General features: G+C 53.4%; 2 protein-coding genes across 3 annotated transcripts in view; both read right to left on the bottom strand.

Annotated features, from left to right (window-relative positions):
* LPCAT2 (lysophosphatidylcholine acyltransferase 2) overlaps positions 1–1339 on the bottom strand; it is a 62922-nt gene extending 61583 nt beyond the window's left edge. The window contains exon 1 of the mRNA XM_002912240.4: positions 997–1339. Coding sequence (XP_002912286.1) covers positions 997–1167 — 171 coding nt within the window. The 5' untranslated portion in view covers positions 1168–1339. The remainder of the gene's footprint in view (positions 1–996) is intronic.
* A 1809-nt stretch (positions 1340–3148) lies between these two features.
* MMP2 (matrix metallopeptidase 2) overlaps positions 3149–17466 on the bottom strand; it is a 25011-nt gene continuing 10693 nt past the window's right edge. For both annotated transcript variants that reach the window (XM_034638693.1, XM_034638691.1), the window contains 6 exons: positions 15789–15944; positions 14423–14558; positions 11016–11152; positions 9771–9930; positions 5521–5630; positions 3149–4050 (listed from right to left, as the gene is read on the bottom strand). In XM_034638693.1, the coding sequence (XP_034494584.1) occupies positions 3947–4050; positions 5521–5630; positions 9771–9930; positions 11016–11152; positions 14423–14558; positions 15789–15944 (803 nt within the window). In that variant the 3' untranslated portion in view covers positions 3149–3946. The remainder of the gene's footprint in view (positions 4051–5520; positions 5631–9770; positions 9931–11015; positions 11153–14422; positions 14559–15788; positions 15945–17466) is intronic.

Raw genomic sequence — 17466 nt, 5'->3', positions numbered from 1 at the left:
GTAACTGCTAATGGTAAAAGAGCATTTTACAAGAAAAAGGAAAGAAAAGGAAACTTCCTTTTTGTATTTAGCAGTTTTTAACAGTGGAAGAAAGTTTGGAGAAGTATTGAATCTAGAAGTGTTTGAGTGAAGACTGATTCAGGACAGATTCGGGGTGAAGACTTCTGAACACATTAAGCTGATCCACATGATCCTGTTTTCTAGATTCTGATTTCCTACCCTTGATGTCTTTTCTCAGCTAGATCATCCCAGGCTTACTTGTTCTAATTCCAGACCTGGGTTCTCTGCCTTCTCCCTCACTCTTCACCTTCTAGACTGACTCCTCTCCTTCCCTAAGGCAAAAGAAAAAGAAAAAAAGAAAAAGACTTCTCCAAGCCTGCTCTCCTATAGATTGCCCCCCCCCCCCCCCCGCACANTTTCCTCTGCCACTGGCCTGCTCAGCTTTCTCTTGTTTAGGACCTGCCTCTCGGACCCACATGTTCTTTGCATTTTCTCTTCTCACACACCCTCAGACCATCCTCCAAGTGCCCTCAATTCTCATACCCACATCTCTGCCCCTTCCAGACTCATGGTCCCTTCAAAAGCCCTCACCTCGCAGACCGACATCTCTTTCTCCCCAGTCTTTGCTTCTCAGATTGGCGCCTGCCCACTTCGGATCCCTCCCCATCATATCCACACTTCCCTCAGACAACAGCCCTCCCCCGACCCCCGCAGATCCAGGCTCCTCCCCTGGATCTGCCTCCTCTCCCAGACCCACATCCTTCACCTAGATCTGCCTCCTCTCTCAGACCCACATCCTTCACCTAGATCTGCCTCCTTTCTCAGACCCACATCTTCACCTCTCTCACCTGGCTCCGCCTCCCCCTGTCAGATCCAGGCCCCTCACCTGGCTCTGCCTCCTCTCTCGGTCCCATCTCCCTCCCCTGCATCTGCCTCCACCGTCAGACCCACGCCCCTCCCCTGGTTCCTTCTCCTCTCTCGGGCCCACGCCCTCACCTGGAGACGCCTCGCGGCGCCCATCCGCGTCTGCTGCACGAAGGGATTGGGCACAGGCGGCGGGAAGAAGGACGCCTGGCGGGGCACCATGGGTGGCCGCAGCCCGGCTTTCCCCATGCCTACGCCCGGCACGGTGGCAGCCACCGCCGCCGCCTCCGCACACTGGCTCATGGCCCAGCCGGGCGTCGGAGCAGACGCCGCGACGGATGCGGAACGCGGGAGCGAGCGCCCGCGGAGACCTAGGGGGAGCTTCACGCGAGTCCCAGCCCGCGGTGCTGCTGCGGGGCCTCCGCGCAGGCGCGAGTCACCTAGACACTGTCCTGTCTTGCCCCGCCCCTCTGAGCCTTAGCCACACCCCTTTAGGTATCGCTCTTCCTCTTTGGTCATGTAGTTCCCCCCCCAGAGGTGACTTTCTCCCTCGGAGCAGGGCACCCCAAGACAGTTTAGGCAGAGTTCTCTGCTTGCGGGTCACGCCCATCTGGAGTAGCATTGTCTTTTAAGGGCTTTGTGAGTGCCCCTGGCCAAGTCGGGGTCTCCATGAGCCTCAGTGGGCCCCTTCTGTAAAATAGGATATACAGAACTCAGATAAACAGAACCCCAGTCCAGCCACTGCCAGGCTGTTCCATTGAAGTGAGTTACTATATCCAGGGTGGGTTTTGTTGTATGCGTCTGATATCCGGAATATGTTTTGGCTTTGCTTAAACCAGTATGAGGTGGGTGTTTGTCAGTGACAGCTGAAAGAGTCCTGTATACGCAAAGATCGGTAAAGGGGTGGAATCTTCCCCTCAAAACATGGACTGACGTGGGAGATGGCCCAAGGAAAACTGAGCTTTCCCAATACTGTTACTAGAAAAAGAAACAACTATTGCCTTCCACACTTGATGAGGAACCTGGCCCCGAGAAGGGAAATGATTTGGGCTGTGGTTCCATTTCACCCTGAGGAAGTTCAGGGGACTATCTGGACCTATATGGCTGGTGGTGGGGCTGGGGAAGACAGGCCCTGAGGTCAGCTGGTCAAGCCCTGAGTGCTGAGAAGCGGAGGAAGGTGGGGAATGACTTACAATTACCGGTCAACTGCTCACTGCAGGCTAGAGGGCGCGGTGAGCATCGGTCTGGGCGCGAGCACAGCAGTGCTTCCCGCTTAGTACCGCCGAATCTCAAATCTTCCAACCCCACCAGAGAGATGTGTGGCTTTCAGCTCCTCATGCACCCTCTCTGAGCTTGTACTCTCATCTAAGAATGGGGAAAGATTAATTTCTGCCCCATAGGATTGCAGTAACAGTTTTTTTAAAAAGGTGTAGCGTTCATAGAAAAGCAGTCAACAAATGGCGCCTTTCAGGTATTGTCATGGAGCAGCTGAATGTTCTCAGTATAATAGAGCAGGCTAATAATAGTGTCTGACAATTATGATAGAAGCCTTGGGGGTCTTCAAGTAGAGGCTGGCAGTCCCGTGTGGCTCTACAGCCAGAAACTTGCACTGAAGTCTGTTTCTTCAGGACCCACAAGGACCTGAGCCATCAGGCAGGGCCCAGGGAGGAGAAAAAATGACTCCTGGCCCACGCAAGTCACCTCCAGAGAGTCCTGTCTACTCTTCGACCCCTTCCCCGCCAACCCCACCATGAGAGGCCTAAAGCAGTAAGTCTACGACAGGCAGAAGGGGCCTCTGAAATAATCCCAGGACTTCAATTTGTTATCCAGCAGCTCCGGGATTTCTATATAGAAGGGGATCATAGCTTCCCCCTCTTTAGGTTGTTGTAGAGGTTAAACCAAGTGATGTGTGTCGAGTGCCCGGCACCTAGTAAGCGCTCTAGTAACGGAGGGGGTGTTACTGTTGTTCACTGTTAGTAGTAGCGTTAGGAGTGGCCTTATTGTCCACGAAGAAAGGGACCTCAAAAAGGAAGGAAGCCTTGAACGAGACCCTGCCAGCAAAGTGAGAGAACCACTGCTATTTCTAGGCTCTTTCCAGGAGACAGAGGGGCACCAGCTCACCCACTTGGAGGGTCTCTTGCTGTTTATTTTGGCAGCTCTGACCTTTGCAGCAAATGTCACCTGAGCCCCCCAAGGGAGCAGAGATTTAAACTTTTTAAGTTGTTTTCCTCCACCTGGGGCCATGGCCCCTCTCTAGGCTCGGCAACAAACAGCCGGCAAACACTGCCACTCTATTGGTGTCTTTATTCATACTCGTTGACATTTCCCATGGGGAACTGTGGGGGGGGGCGGGGCTGAGCGGGGAGCCATGGCTTGGTTTTCCTCCAGCCAGTGGAGGAAGTGATGGGGTTGGGGCATAGTACTAACAGAGGGAACAAGTGACCATCCCCACGTGGGCTGAGATGCATTGCGGAGTGACTTCAGACAACCTGAGTCCTTCTGTCAAGAAATTCCATGTCAAAGTGGAAAAATAAAAATTGAAAGAAAAGAACAAAGTGCATACGAAGCGTACCGCTAAGGTAGGAGAGGTCCTAAGGCAGCCAGCAGTGAGAAGCCAGGTGTGCGGGGCGGCCGCAGGACCACGCCCCATCCCACTGCCCCATGCCAGGCTGGGCTGTCGGGCCACCAGTGCCCTCTTGAGACAGTCTCTGTCTGTTGGCTCTGAGGGTGCCGTAAGCCACAGAAAGTCGTGGCGGGGGAAGAGCCTGAAGTGTGGGAGCACCAGGGGAGCCCAAGGCAGGGCTGCATTGAGAATATCAAAGCATCTCTTTGGGGGTGGCTCTGGAGGGCTGGTGGGATACAGATGGGGAGGTGAGGGCAGCCGGGAGGGGTATAGTCAGCACCGTTCCTTGGGCACAGGGCAGAGCCACTCTCCAGAACCTTAAATTACCAGGGAGGGGTGAGCACGCCAATTAACTACGGAGCTGAAGGCTGCCAGGCCCATCCAGGTCCTTCCCTGGTGCTCGGGGCTCGGTAGGCAAAAGACGACGGAGGGGCAGGGCCTGGGGGAACCAGACCCTGCTCAGCAGCCCAGCCAGTCGGATTTGATGCTTCCGAATTTCACACTCTTCAGACTTTGGTTCTCCAACTTCAGGTAATATGCACCCTTGAAGAAGTAGCTGTGACCTGGGATGAGAAAGAGGGGAAGCTGTCATCACCCCACCCTCCGACATGCAAGGCTCCTGGGAGCTTTGAGAGTCACCTGCCATAGGGAAAAAGCTTTTCAACCAGAGAAGACCCCTTGGAGACCAGAGGAAGGGGAAACGGCTGCGGAAGTAAGCTCTCCAAGTCTCTGCTTCTTCATCCCGAAGATGGGGATAAAGACACTGACCTCTCAGAGCTTGTGGAGAGGACTAAATCAGATAACGTGCACTATTATTAATAAAAATAACAGCTCTCCGCTGAGCACGGGCACCAACGAAGCACTTCCCATAGACCAGAGATGGCAAACCAGGAGACTCCTAGCCCTGTCAGGCCTACAGCTGGGTTTTATTTGGCTCACACAAGTGTTTTGTTTTGTTCTGAATTCTGAGTAAGGTGCCAACATATAAACATCTGGAAATTTCACACGAAAATATACATTTCTCACTTCCTTTTTAAACAGCTAGACTAGATCTAATTGCACGGGGCCCCCATTTTTGCAGCAACTGTGAGAAGCAGATGATTGTAATGAGCCATGAACCTTCTGGTTTACCACAGACCCCACCTCTCCCTCCTGTCTGCCTGGCCTGCCTCACGCATCTGCGCTACTGGCCTGGCCCCCATGAGCTTTCAACTGTGTGGCTCCTGGCGTACATGACCTCGTTTACTTCCTTGAAAAGCCCGGCACATAGTGGGTGCTCCCTAGAAGTTGATTCTTGAAGATAATCCTTGACCTACCCTTGACCCATTGAGCCCCTCGATGATACACTGCTCTTTCTTGGACATGTGAGACCTTTCGCCATGGCAGGTTAGGGCCATGTGCTTCGCATAAGATAGGGGCTCAAAAGAAATCTTTGTGGAATTTAATTGCAACCTCTTCTGAAAAGCCAAAACGGACCCCTTTCCAGGCCCCTGCAGACCTCCCAGAAGCCTCCTCGGGAATATGGTTTGCAGACTCCAAAAGCTATCCCTTGCTGATACTGATTGTATTTTATTCAGCGAGGGACCGGCGAATGGGAGATCTCTGCCACATCAGCCACAGGGCATGACCCAATCTGTCCTGTCTCAAATGAAGCCATCCTTCTGCTAATGGGAAGCAGTCACAAGGCCTCCTGTGGAAACTGAAAGGGCCTGGACCAAACCCCAGAATGAATCCAGGGCACAGAGCCCACGTCTCTTGTTCGAGCCGGTCTCCTGCCCTCCCCTTCCCTGGCTCCAGGCCCTGCAGCTGTGAGGGGCCTTTCTGGGTCTTACTGCCTGGAGCCGGCTAAGTGAGCAGAGGTCAGGGGTCTGGATGCCTTCCCAGCACCGGGCTGAAGGGGCTGGTTTGTTTTCCCCACCGAGCACCGCCTGCCTCCCTGCACAATGAGGGAGTGTGTGCTTGTGCGGAGCTGGGCCGGGGCTGGGGGTGGGGAGGCATGTCCTAGAAAGCGGACAGGGGCCTGGGCAACTCACCACTGCCCTGCAGGTCCACCACGGCGTCCAGGTTATCGGGGATGGCGTTCCAGGCATCACCGATGAGCTTGGGGAAGCCAGGATCCATCTTCTTCTTTACTTCGTTGTACCTGCAAGCAAATGGCTATGAGGAACCCACGGCACCTCCCTAGAGGCCAGCCCTCCTCCAAACCCGGCTGGGAGGGCCCAGCTGCCGGGTCCTGGCTGAGCCTGGGAAACCAGACCTAGCCCTGCTGGGAGGCCGCCAGCTGCAAAGGAAAGCCAGGCAGTCAGACTGGGGTCCGGGTCCCAACCCCACTACTCATGAATTACATGACCTTAAACAATCCCGTAAAAACAATTTTGTGATTACCGCTAACATGTAAAGCGGTGTGTTAACCGCTTTCCGTATACTTTCTCAGTCAATTCTTGTGACAATGCCAGGACATGGTTATACCGTGATACCCATTTTACAGACCAGAGGCTTCGAAGGGGCACCCAGCTTCCAAGTGGTAATCCAACCCGGGCCTGTCTGGCTCCAGGGCTGCAAGCTGCTCTCTGAACCTCCATTTTACCACCTGTAAAATGGGGCTGTAGTTAATGTTTTTAATTAACCGGTAGAAGAAATGAAAGAATGTATGCAAACTGCTTGTCTCTGTATCTGCTACTCGGTAAGTATTTGGGAAATGTTAGTCCCTTTATAAACTCTGATCCCTGCTGTGTGCTGGGGTATGAGGAGAACTGGACTAGGAGCCCAAGGATAGGTTACAGCCTACGCAGTCTTTCACTGAGAGGCTTGAACTGCTGCTTCTTTATCCATCAGGTGGAGTGACAACCCACACCCTGGGAGATGATCTCACCTGGCACGGCCAGGTTACACTGCAAGGCAGTGCGGGAGTCCGAGCCCTGTTAGTCACCAGGCGGGCCTCCCGCCACTCCCGTCCCTGCTACAGCCACCAGGGTGAGTAGTTATGCTGGGCCGTGCCCTTTATCCAGGTAAATACCCTGAGTATTAGCTGGCATATTCTTCTTCCGGGCTAGCAATGCCACCACCTTTTTCATTTTGGGGAGAATTTTTTAAATGCTTGGGTCACTTTGATTCCTTTGCTTCTCTACTTACACTCAACCTATTCATTGTTCCCTAAATATTTAATGAGCTCTCCCTCCGTCTGCCTGTGGATAGTGCATGAATCAAGATAACGTTTTGTTCTTGTGGAGCTCATTTTCTAGACAGACCCATGTTTGAATGCCGTTCTGGTGACAGCCAGGCTTTCTGCTGCTGTGCCTGAGAGTGGATCCTCGTCCCCATGGCCAGCCCGACCACCCTGGCCCGAGACACCAACAACAGCTTCCCCTGTAAGTTCCATTCTGCAGGGGGCTTCACTTCCCCCTCTCCCTGTCACCCTGAGAACTGCCAGAAAAGCCTTCCTTGACCCCAGCTGCATCATAAGGCTGCTTGCAAAACCTAACATGCTTCCTCATGACCTGGCATCCCAAAGCCAAGTTTGCAGCCCAGAGTCCCAGCACTCCACCCACATCGCCTCCCAACGCCCCCGCTTGGAGCTGTGTGTCCTCTGCTTGTGTCCAGTCTGCTCACAGAGGGCGGGCAAGGCAGGAAGCAATCCCATTTTATAGATGCGGAAACCAAGGCTCAGAGAAGTGAACCAATTTGCCTCCAAGTTCTTTTCCTCTGGGAAGAACACGGTATCATGGCATCAGAAGGTGCTGGCTTTGCAGGGGCCTAAATCTCTTCATTTAGCTCTCTGTCCCCAAGCTCCCGCAGTGTTTCCTGCTGGCTGTCTTAAAAGTTTCTTTTGGGGCGCCTGTGTGGCTCGTCATAGTGTCTGCCTTTGGCTCAGGTCATGATCCCGGGGTCCTGGGATCCAGCCCCACATCAGGCTCCGAGCTCAACAGGGAGCCTGCTTCTCCCTCTCCTACTCTCCCTGCTTGTGTTTCTTCTCTCACTATCTGTCAAATAAATAAATAAAATCTTTAAAAAACAAATCACAGACACTTGCATCCCAGCTTTTCCATGGGTCTCAAGCTTATCCTTGAGACACTTCAGCCTCAGTTTCTATACCTGGAAAATGGGACTAATAATAGTATCTACCTTAAATAAGAAATAAAGGTGAAATGCATGTACGTCTGTTTCCCTCATTCTCTCATAAGCTCCACAAGGAAAAGTGTGACAAGTTCTTGATCACTGCCTCCCAGCACTCAGCTAAGTGCCTGGTACATAGGAGATACTGAATATTTGTGGAAGCTTCCAGAAGTAGGGCCTGAGTATTCCCTGGCATAAACTAGGGGATGCCAGGCTGGAGGCAGATGCTTGCATCTGTCATCGGGGGTTCTCTGTTCTCCTCCGGGGCCTCTGCAGACTGACCTCCAATAACAATGTCTCAAGTTCATCAGCCACCTCTTTTAGGAGACATATCTGTCTCTTCTGGAAACCCAGTCCTGAGCTTTGGATAAGGACTTCGGCTCTGCTGCATTTAAGTGTCACTGACCTACAGCAGGGCATCCTGGACCCCAGCTTTGGAAGGTGGGCTTGTTACAGAAAGGGACTGGGAAGCAGGTAACCCTGCCCGAAACCCAGCAAGGCATCACCACAGCCCGCGCCTGCGTGCATGCACACACTTGTGTTCACACGTGCCTACATCTGTCCTATGTGTTTACGTCCACAGGGGGCACTGGAGGGCGGTTAGAGAAGTCCTTCCCACACCATGAATCATAGACTGTAGTCTTTATGATTTGATTCTGAGAATCACGTTTCTGTGTGTCTGTGCCTCTCACCGTCCACACTCTAAGATTTGGAGATTCAGGGTGCCTGCCACCCTGAGATGCCGTTCGTAGTTCGTGCTCGTGCTGAGGAGTGTTCCGGAGCTGTGGGCGGAAAGCCCGCTCCGAGGTTTCCTGGCTGACTGTGTTCTTTCTTGAGGCTTGAGATATCCATCAGCGTGAGTTGCTAAGTGTCTTAGCAATGTGTCTGGAATTCCTCCCTGACACAGGCAACCAACTTCTGAATGCAGGGCAGCTGGGGGCGGGGAGCAGGGAAGGGGGAGAAAAGAGAGGCCTGGGAGGGAAGCTGGACTGTTCCAGGGCAGACAAGGGGCCCAGATGAAGCAGCAGCCACAGCAGGAATGCAGGAACCAGCCCCTGCACCCCCCACCCCTTCCCACTGACTGAATGACCCCGAGGGTACCATGGCGGGACGTGGGGTTCGGGGACAGGAGACGGGGTTATCATCCTGGCCCTGTGGTCCACACACTTGCATTTAAGTAACGTACACCAAGTTATTTAATTTCTTTGGGCCATAGTTTCCTTGTCTGGGAAATGTGAAGAATTATAATCAAACTCCAAGTCCAGGCGGCCTTCCACTGACCGCCCTTGGATATTGGGCTCCCTGACCCGTAGCCCTGACCGTGGCCTCTTGGAATTGAACCCTTTTCTTCTGATAGGGAGCTATCTGCTTCCGAACTGGCCCCCTGCCAGTCTGCACCCACAGATACTGGGTCCGTGTCAGACACACCAGAGGGTGCCTGCTGCTTCCCGGGGGGCCTGATTTGGAGGCTCCTGCGGACAGCTGGTGCACCCACCTCTGTCTTCATCATATTTTGTCCTCTGCACTCCCTGCCTTCACGACCCCTATTTCTGAGGACCCCGCTATCTCACGTACGGTATAGACCAGTGAAGAATAAACAGCATGTTCTCTGGGAGCCAGAATTCCAAGGTTCAAATCCCAACCTGCCACGACATGGCTGTGTGATTTTAAGCTAGACACTTAACCTCTCTGAACCCCACTTCCCTCATCTGCAAAATGGGAATGATAGTAACAATACTAATCTCACAAAGCCCTTGAAATAGTATCTGGCATATAGCATCAGTAGTAGCAGCTGTGAGCTTTATTTTTATTATCCCCTTCTGCAGCGAGTCACCCCCAAATGGGAGGCTCCAGACCAGGCAGACATGGGCCCCATCGACAGACTTCAGAGAAGGAAAGGAGGTTCTGACCAGCCCCATACCAGCAACATGCACAGGGATGTTCACCCTTCGGGGACCTCTCGGAGGCCCCTGCAACTCTGGCAGGTTAGAGGCCAGAGAGCAGGTATCCATGGCCCCAGACCACCGACCTTGACCCAGGAAACAGGAAACCACAGAGTGTCTTCTCCACGTCCACGCAGCTGGCTGGGCTGTTCTCCTTTCTACGCCCGCACCCCGCCTCTCCGCCACCCCGCCTCTCCGCCACCGCGCCCTCACCGCCAACCCCTTACCTCCAGAACTTGTCTCCCGCAAAGATGTAGGTCTTCTTGTTCTTGCTCCAATTAAACGCAGCATCCACACGTTGAACATCAGGGGGCAGCCCCAGGCTGGTCAGCGGCTTGGGGTACCCTCGCTCCAGGGTGCTGGCTGAATAGACCCAGTATTCATTCCCTGGGGCGGAAGCAAAGGCTGTGTTGGTGGCTGGTGCTGAAATCCCTCAGCCTGGCCTGTTCCTCCCATCATCTGTCTGTCAGGGACCCCACTGTGGCCATTCTCCACGGGGACATGGGGTCCTGCTCCCTTCCGGTTCAGTGCCCAGAATCGGGACTCGCATATATGGTTTTACAAACTGCTTAGAGAAGTTGCCTGGCCAAGGAGGTGAGTGGGAGCGGTGGGGTCCCTGCAGCCCTTGCTCGCTCCCCAAGCCAGGTATGCTAATTGCCACACCTGCCATGAAGGCCTTTTCCTAACTGGCGCCCCGGTCCAGGACTGCTCTGGAACGGATGAGGATGGGGCGTTGGCTGGTGGAACATACACCTGTTATGTGGCCGAGCCTCTGGCTGCCCCAGGAAGCTGTCCCTGTGCCCACACCTCAGACCAGAGCAGGCTCCTGACGGCCCTCCCTCCCCTGCCACACCCTTACTACATCTCTGCACGAAAGCCTGCTTTCCCGTCTCCCCCACTAGCCTGTGAGCTCCGTGGGGGCACGGCCTGGGCCCTGGCACATGGTAGGTTCAGATGAATGCTGAAGGAGCAGGGTTTCCCCAGTGTTGGCCACGTGACCCTACCTTGATCGTTTATACCACCTACTTTCCGTACTATTTTTTATATTTTGCCTTCAAGCCATTTATCTTGAAATCCATAGAAAGACATTTATCTTTTGGAAATAAATTCATTTTAAATGTTAAAAATGACATCGCCATTTAAAAAGTTCTGGCTAAAATTGTTGCCTGCCAAAGGCTCTAGCATCGGAAAAGTGTTGGAGGTGCCGACCCTGAACTGTGATTTTCCTTCTAGAAGAGGAAGGATTTCCTTCTAGAAGGACTGAAAATTAAAAGGTAATGGAATGTCCACTCTGTGGGCTAGTGCTGTTTGATGCTGGGTGTCTGAGCCAATCTCCCAGATGCAGCCCATGCTTTCGGAACTGATGGTTGAAAGAACAGATCCAGAAAGGAGAGGGAGCGCCCACAGGTGCACAGGAACCATGGTGCAGGGCCCCGGGGAGCCGAGGGTGAGGCAGAGCCCTTCCCACACACCTGCAAAGAACACAGCCTTCTCCTCCTGTGGGGCCTCGTACACAGCATCTATCTTTTCCGGAAGCTCAGGCCAGAATGTGGCTACCAGCAGGGGCCCCATGGGCTTGTTCCGTGGCGTCACTGTCCGCCAAATGAACCTGGGGTGGGGGGCGGGGGACACAGGAAACCACACCTTCAGTCACTCTGCCGCTGTTCCCACAGATGCCTTCCCAAGCCCACTCAAAAGCTTCCCATTGATGATGCCCTCAGAGGCGGAGGCAAGGTCAAAGGCACATTGGAGAAGGACTGGAGAATGGGCAGAGCCCCTTCTGCAAGATGCCAGGGCTGAGATGCCACATTTTTGCTCCCTCCTCCAGGAAGCCTTCCCTAACTACCTCTGTCCATACCATATTCTTCCTCCTCTGAGCCTTTTAACACTGTGTGCCTTGGAATAGTTTGATTGTTTTTAAAAATGTCTTATGTCTCTTACTAGATCAGAGGTCCACTGAGGCAGGGGCCAATGGTACTCAAAGTATTTCCTGAACTGAAATGGAATGGACTCATGCACTTTGGCAAGGGTGAGAGCTATTATTATTTATGGAGGGCTTAGTAAGTGCCAAGAACTTTGTGTGTCATAAGCTCACCCGCCAGTGGACCCCATCCCCATTCTGATGAGCTTAAGCCACTGGTCTCCAAGTATGGTCCCCAGACCAACAGCAGGATCATCGTGTGGGAACTGGGAAACACAACTTTGTTGGGTCCCACTCGAGACCTGTGCACCAGACTCTCTGGGCTTGGGGCCCAGCAATCTGTTCTAATAAGCCTTCCAGATGATCCGAATGCATGCCAGCGTTCGAGAACCACTGGTCTAAGCCTCTCAGAGCTTAGCATTTCTTGGCAATGGGCATTGATTCAGCAGTTACTATATGATTCATGTGGGCCCAACGAGATTGAACAGACAGACTTGTAATTCACAGCTGGAGAACCTCTCGCTTTCCCGCGGGATGCGGCCAAGGAAGCCTGCAGCCTCCATGGTCCCTGGCAGTCACTGTGTGACCATGAGGGACCCAGCCTTGAGGGGAAATCAATGCAGAGGATGGCAGTGGACAAAGACATCACTGAGTCACTGAGCCTCCTTCTGCCCCTGGAGGCAGCCCCACCTCTGGACTTCATACCAGATGAGAGCAGTTCCTCTCTGCTGTGTAAGGTGGTCTGAGCAGGGTTCCCTGTTACCTGCAGCCAGAACATCTCGCCGCAGGAAGGTACCACCATCCTTATTTGGCAAATGAAGCTCAGAGAGATTATGGTATCACCAGGATTCAAACCCAGATCTGGTTTTGAGTTTAATTTTCTTGTACTATGACCCTTCTCATCCCTCCAGTGCCTACCACCCATTTTTGCACATGTCCGGTGCTTAAATATTTACTGGTTAATTCAACAAACCCATCAAACACTCATCAGCATCCTTTAGAATTAGGGGATGGCTCCAAACCCGGGCCTGGGCTCTGCACCCTTTCCTAGATCCGCTGCAGGTCTCAGCTCCGAATGAGGTCAGGGCCTCATCAGTGGGAAGTGCTCCAGGCTAAGGACAGTGCTGGGCAGTGGGGCCCCATGGTACCTGACTTCTCACTGCATTTTGAGTCTCCTCTCTCTCTCTGCATTTTGGCCATCTCCCTGTTGGCCAGAAGACTCTGCAAAAAGCAGGGGCATCTACCCCCCAGCACCCAGCCCAATGCCTGGAGCAGAGGAGAAGGTGGTTCACGAAAGTTCACGAAACATCTACCAGCCTCATCAGGCTCCCTCCGTCCCTCCCCCAAGCCAGGAATTCTCACATCTCTGTGGCTCAGGTCCTGCAGGGCCCCCTGACCCAAACACCCTGCCAGCCTCTCAGCTCGTCACTCCCTCCCGGATCTGCTGCTCCTTTAAAGGCCCTGGACACTCGCAGGTGTCCAGGCAAGCATTTTCCAAATGCGTCTGCAACTCTGTTCCTTTTATTCAGCTGTGGACTGCCATCAGCAATCCCTGCCTCTGTTTCCCAGACCTGACTGAGGCTGCTCACATTTCAATGTGCATAAGACTCATAGGGGAATTGGCGAAAATGCAGATGCCTAGGGCCCACTACCAGAGATTTCAGTCAGAGGGCCTGGGGCTGGGCGCAGAGGCCACACTCCTAACATTCACATCCTAGGGGGCTCTGGTATAGGAGGCCACGGACCTCTCTTTGAGAATGCTACTCCAGGCATTAGGTGGCCCCTCTGCTCCCAGCACAGCATCTCCCACCCCCAGCTCTAAAGCAAAGTAGCTGGCACGGGAGGCGCCAAATAATTGTTTGTTGACAATATTAGCTAATATGATCGAATACACTCACCCTGTGTCAGGCATTATTCTAAGCATCTAATCTTACAGCATCGAATCCCTACAACAGCCCCATGAAATAGGTTAGAATTTTATAGATGAGGAAATCGAGGTACAATGGAAACACATAATTAACGTGCCTATAATCATACAACCAGTAAGTAGCAGGTCCCGGATTCCAACCCAGGCAATCTGGGTCCAGAGCCCATTCTGTCAACTATCACACTGAATGGATGGATGGATGATGGATAGATGGATGGATGGATGGATGGATGAATGGATGGATGGATGAATGGATGGATGGATGATGACAGACTAATGGATAGTAGATAAAGGATGATGGATGGATAGATGATGGATAGACCCTTTAATGCAGTCCTAGATACTGCGTGCCATTCTCTGGGAGGGCTAGGGCAGCTGGGTGAGTCTCAGCTCTTGGTTGACTGAGTCAGGGCCTTTATCTCTAGCACGAAGTGTACCACCTCTCCCCTGCGGCTACTTGCTCCTCCTACAAAGAATGATTTGGCTATCTGGGGTCAAGGCCATTCCGGGAGAAAGCCTGTGGGAGCCTGGATTATTGTTCCTAATTCTTCCCTCCACCCCTATTTTAGAATTCTACATCCATGTGGGTTTGCCATGTGACCTCACGGCACCCCCCTCTACAGTAGGTGTTGGGCCTGGCCATGTGATTTGCTTCAGTCAATGGAATATTCTCAGACATGAAGTCAGCAGAGGCTTTAAATGTGCTTGTGTGGTTTGATTTGGCCTCTCGTGCTCGTCATCTGCCATGAGCAGCTGCTAACCCCAGGGGAATGAGTGACATGTAGAACATAGCCGAACCCAACCGCAGCCTGAAGCCCAGACACCTAGCAGACCCACAGATTAGGAGAGAGCAAAAGAAATGTCCATTGCGGTAAGCCACTGACATCTGGAGGCTGTGTGATACACGGGACGACTGTCTACACAGGCCATTCTGTGAAGCCCCCAGTGGGCTCCCTGACCAAGGGCCGGGGGCACAAGAATAATGGGGAACGGGCAGAAGGCAAGGACAAGAAGCAAGCTCCCACACTCACCGGTCCTTGAAGAAGAAGATCTCCCCGCGGATCTGAGAGATGCCATCAAAGACAACGTCCTGCTTGCAGATCTCAGGAGTGATGGGTCCCAGAGTTGGAGTGGGGCCGGTGCCCGTGCCAGTGTCAGGGGAGGCCCCTGGAGGAGGAGGATGCAACCTCAGACTCTGCCCAGCTCCAGGGGCTCTCCCCACCACGCTAAGCCCCCAGGGCTGCCCACCCAGCCTGCAAAACGTCCGAAGAAATAGTATTCTGGCCTTGGAGTGAGGCCACGGGAGACACAGAGATGATGCTTGGACGTGGGGGAAAGACATTAAAGAGAAACCAGAATCTGAGCACCTGGTACGTGACAAATGCTCTTTGCTGACGTCACCCAAACCGAGTCTCATCACATCCCGGGCAGGGAGGCACCGTTACTACTCCCATTTTACAGATGAGGAAACTGAGGCCCACAAAAGTTGAGTGACTCGCCCAACCATTCAAACCCAAAGCTCAGGTTCTTAAGCCCGCAGGAGAGCCAGGGCCATCAGCGGCCGCCTCTATGTCCAGCATCTGGTATGTGGCACTCTCTCAAGGATCCATCCCTTTGCTCCTCATGGCAACCGGCCACAGCTTAGAGATGGGGAAACCGAGTCCAGGGAGGTAAAGACCTGCTTCACCTCTTGCTCCCCGTGAGTGGCAGACACACTCGAACTCGGTGTCTCTCCCTCAATCTGGTGTTCTTTCCCAAATCCGTGTGCCTGCAGCTCTGTCTCCCAGCACCATTTCCACTACTGTGACTTGGTCCAGAACCACTTTACAGCTACTTTTTTTTTTTTTTTTAAAGGACCCACCACTCTAGTCTCATTTTAAGTATTAATAAATAAAGCACTGGTTTCAAGCTTCGGTTGAATTCTGCCTATTACACGTTAAAATAAAAGAATCAGTAAGAAAACTAGACACTTTCACCCCCTGTGTCGTCAGGGTCTTTCCATATGCTGGGCAGTTCTGCCCTGTGTTTGGCTCTTTGTCCTGGATTCTAAACCTAACTTGGTGCTTGAAGCCTGGTGACCCTGGGCCAGGAGGGTCACCTTCTTCGGGCCTCCGTTTACTCACCGAGAAAATGGGAAGCCGGCTTCTCCCCTGCCGAGCTCAGGCGGCAGCTCCGGGCAGCCGAGAGCGTCATGAATGGTGGTGGTATTTGGAAAGGAAAAGGACCATCCAAAGGGAAGGGACTAACCCTGGGAGGGTTGCTCAGCTATCCCCAGAACAGATCAACACTCCTGCCTCCTGCCTTTGTCTCCTGCCGTCCTGGGGAGTCCTGGGCCTCCATCCCAGGCTGCAGGACCTCCCCAACCCCCCATCCGGAGGCCCCCACGCAGAGGGTTACCATAGAGCTCTTGAATGCCCTTGATGTCGTCATGGGACAGGCGGAAGTTCTTGGTGTACGTGTAAATGGGCGCCATCAGGGCTCCAGGGTCCTCGGAGTGCTCCAGCCCCATCGCGTGGCCAAACTCGTGGGCTGCCACCAGGAACAAGCTGTACCCTGAGGCCCACAGGAGGGGAGGGGGCAGAGAGACAGGGAGAGAGATGAGAGAGAAGCAAGGCTTTGGCCCCTGCAACAGGGACTTGGAGGACATCGCATGGTGGGGCTGAGAGCCGTGTAGGAGGCTCGTATGGATTCTTCCTTCTGAGAATTCCGGGACCAAGAGACCATGCCCATTGCTTTCAAGTAGGGTCAGCCCAAGTCCCTTTGTCCCTTTCCAGGGTGGAATTCATGGGAGCTATAAAGGAGCGCAAGAAACAGCCACAAATCTACTTCAAGTCCCACTTGTTAAAAATCCTGTTTGCTGGCTCTTTGTGTCTCTCTACAAAGAGAAGGGGCAAAACCTGCACTTCAGGGTCTCCAAAGAGGTAGGACAGCAGGTCCACCATTTCTTTCCCGGGAAGCAGTAAAAACCACTCTCCCTGGGAGTGACTGCCCAGGCTCAGCCACAGAGGGCAAACCCCATTGCAAACCCTGTTGTAGGATGAAATGCGTCTCCCCAAAAGATAAGTTGAGTTCCTAACCCCGAGCACCTGTGAATGTAACCTTGTTTGGAAATAGCATCTTCACAGATAAATTAAAACAAAGTCATACTGGGGTAGACGGGGTTCTTAATCCAAAGTGACCTGTGTCATTCTAAGAAGAGAAGACACACAGAAGGCCATGTAACAAGAGAGGCAGAGACTGGAACGATGCAGCCTTCTGAGGGCATGTGGCCCTACCAAAGCCTTGACTTTAGACTTGCAGCCTCTGAAATGCACAAGAATAAATTCCTGCTGTTTTAAGACACCCAGTGTGTGGCACTTGGGTATGACAGCCCTGGGAAACTGATACACGCCACCAGGGTACCACACCAGCTCTGGAGTCCCGAGCTGCTCCCGCAGAGGGAGACTCCCAACTTGAGGTAGAAACTGGAGCAGAGCAGGTCATATCAGGCTCACCTGGCCATCTGGGGCCACCAGGGAGCCTTGAGCCCAATGCCACCAGGCCCTGCCGACTAGAGTGGGCACAGTGCCCCAGGCAGGCTGCTCACTACACTGACCTCGTGGTAAGGTCCTCGTCTATCTCCTGGTCACTCTCTTGCCCCAGCCTGTGTGCCCTGGAGGGCAGAGAGCTGTCTCAGGTGGCTCTGTCCTCAGCACTCAGCACTGTCACAGATCCCCCACTCACAACTTGGCAAAGGATGGCGTCGAAGGGGCAAGGAGAGCTCTGGGGGCTCTCTTGTGCCGCGTGGAGGACGAGGCTGCTTCCGTTTTCCTCCCTTCTCCTGCCCACCCAGCTCCTTGAAGGCAGGAATCCTTTTCCACGGGAGCAGGAATGCCTCATAGGGGAATCATTCTCTGGTATAGGGTACCCTGTGCCCAGCACTGAATGATTGGGATAGTAAGAACCCCACCTGGAGGGGTGGTCAAGGTGGAGGGGAAGGCAGCATTTCCATGGACAGGCAGGACCTCCGCCAACACAGTGTCTCTGCCAACACAGGTAGGCGTCTGGGGGTGGGGGGGCGGTCTTGCCTGAGGTG

The sequence above is a fragment of the Ailuropoda melanoleuca genome, chromosome 12, assembly GCF_002007445.2.
Source record: "Ailuropoda melanoleuca isolate Jingjing chromosome 12, ASM200744v2, whole genome shotgun sequence".
In the NCBI taxonomy this organism is placed as follows: Eukaryota; Metazoa; Chordata; class Mammalia; order Carnivora; family Ursidae; genus Ailuropoda; species Ailuropoda melanoleuca.
The sequence above is the reverse complement of the archived record's forward strand: the minus strand, read 5'-3'. Positions and strand labels throughout refer to the sequence as shown.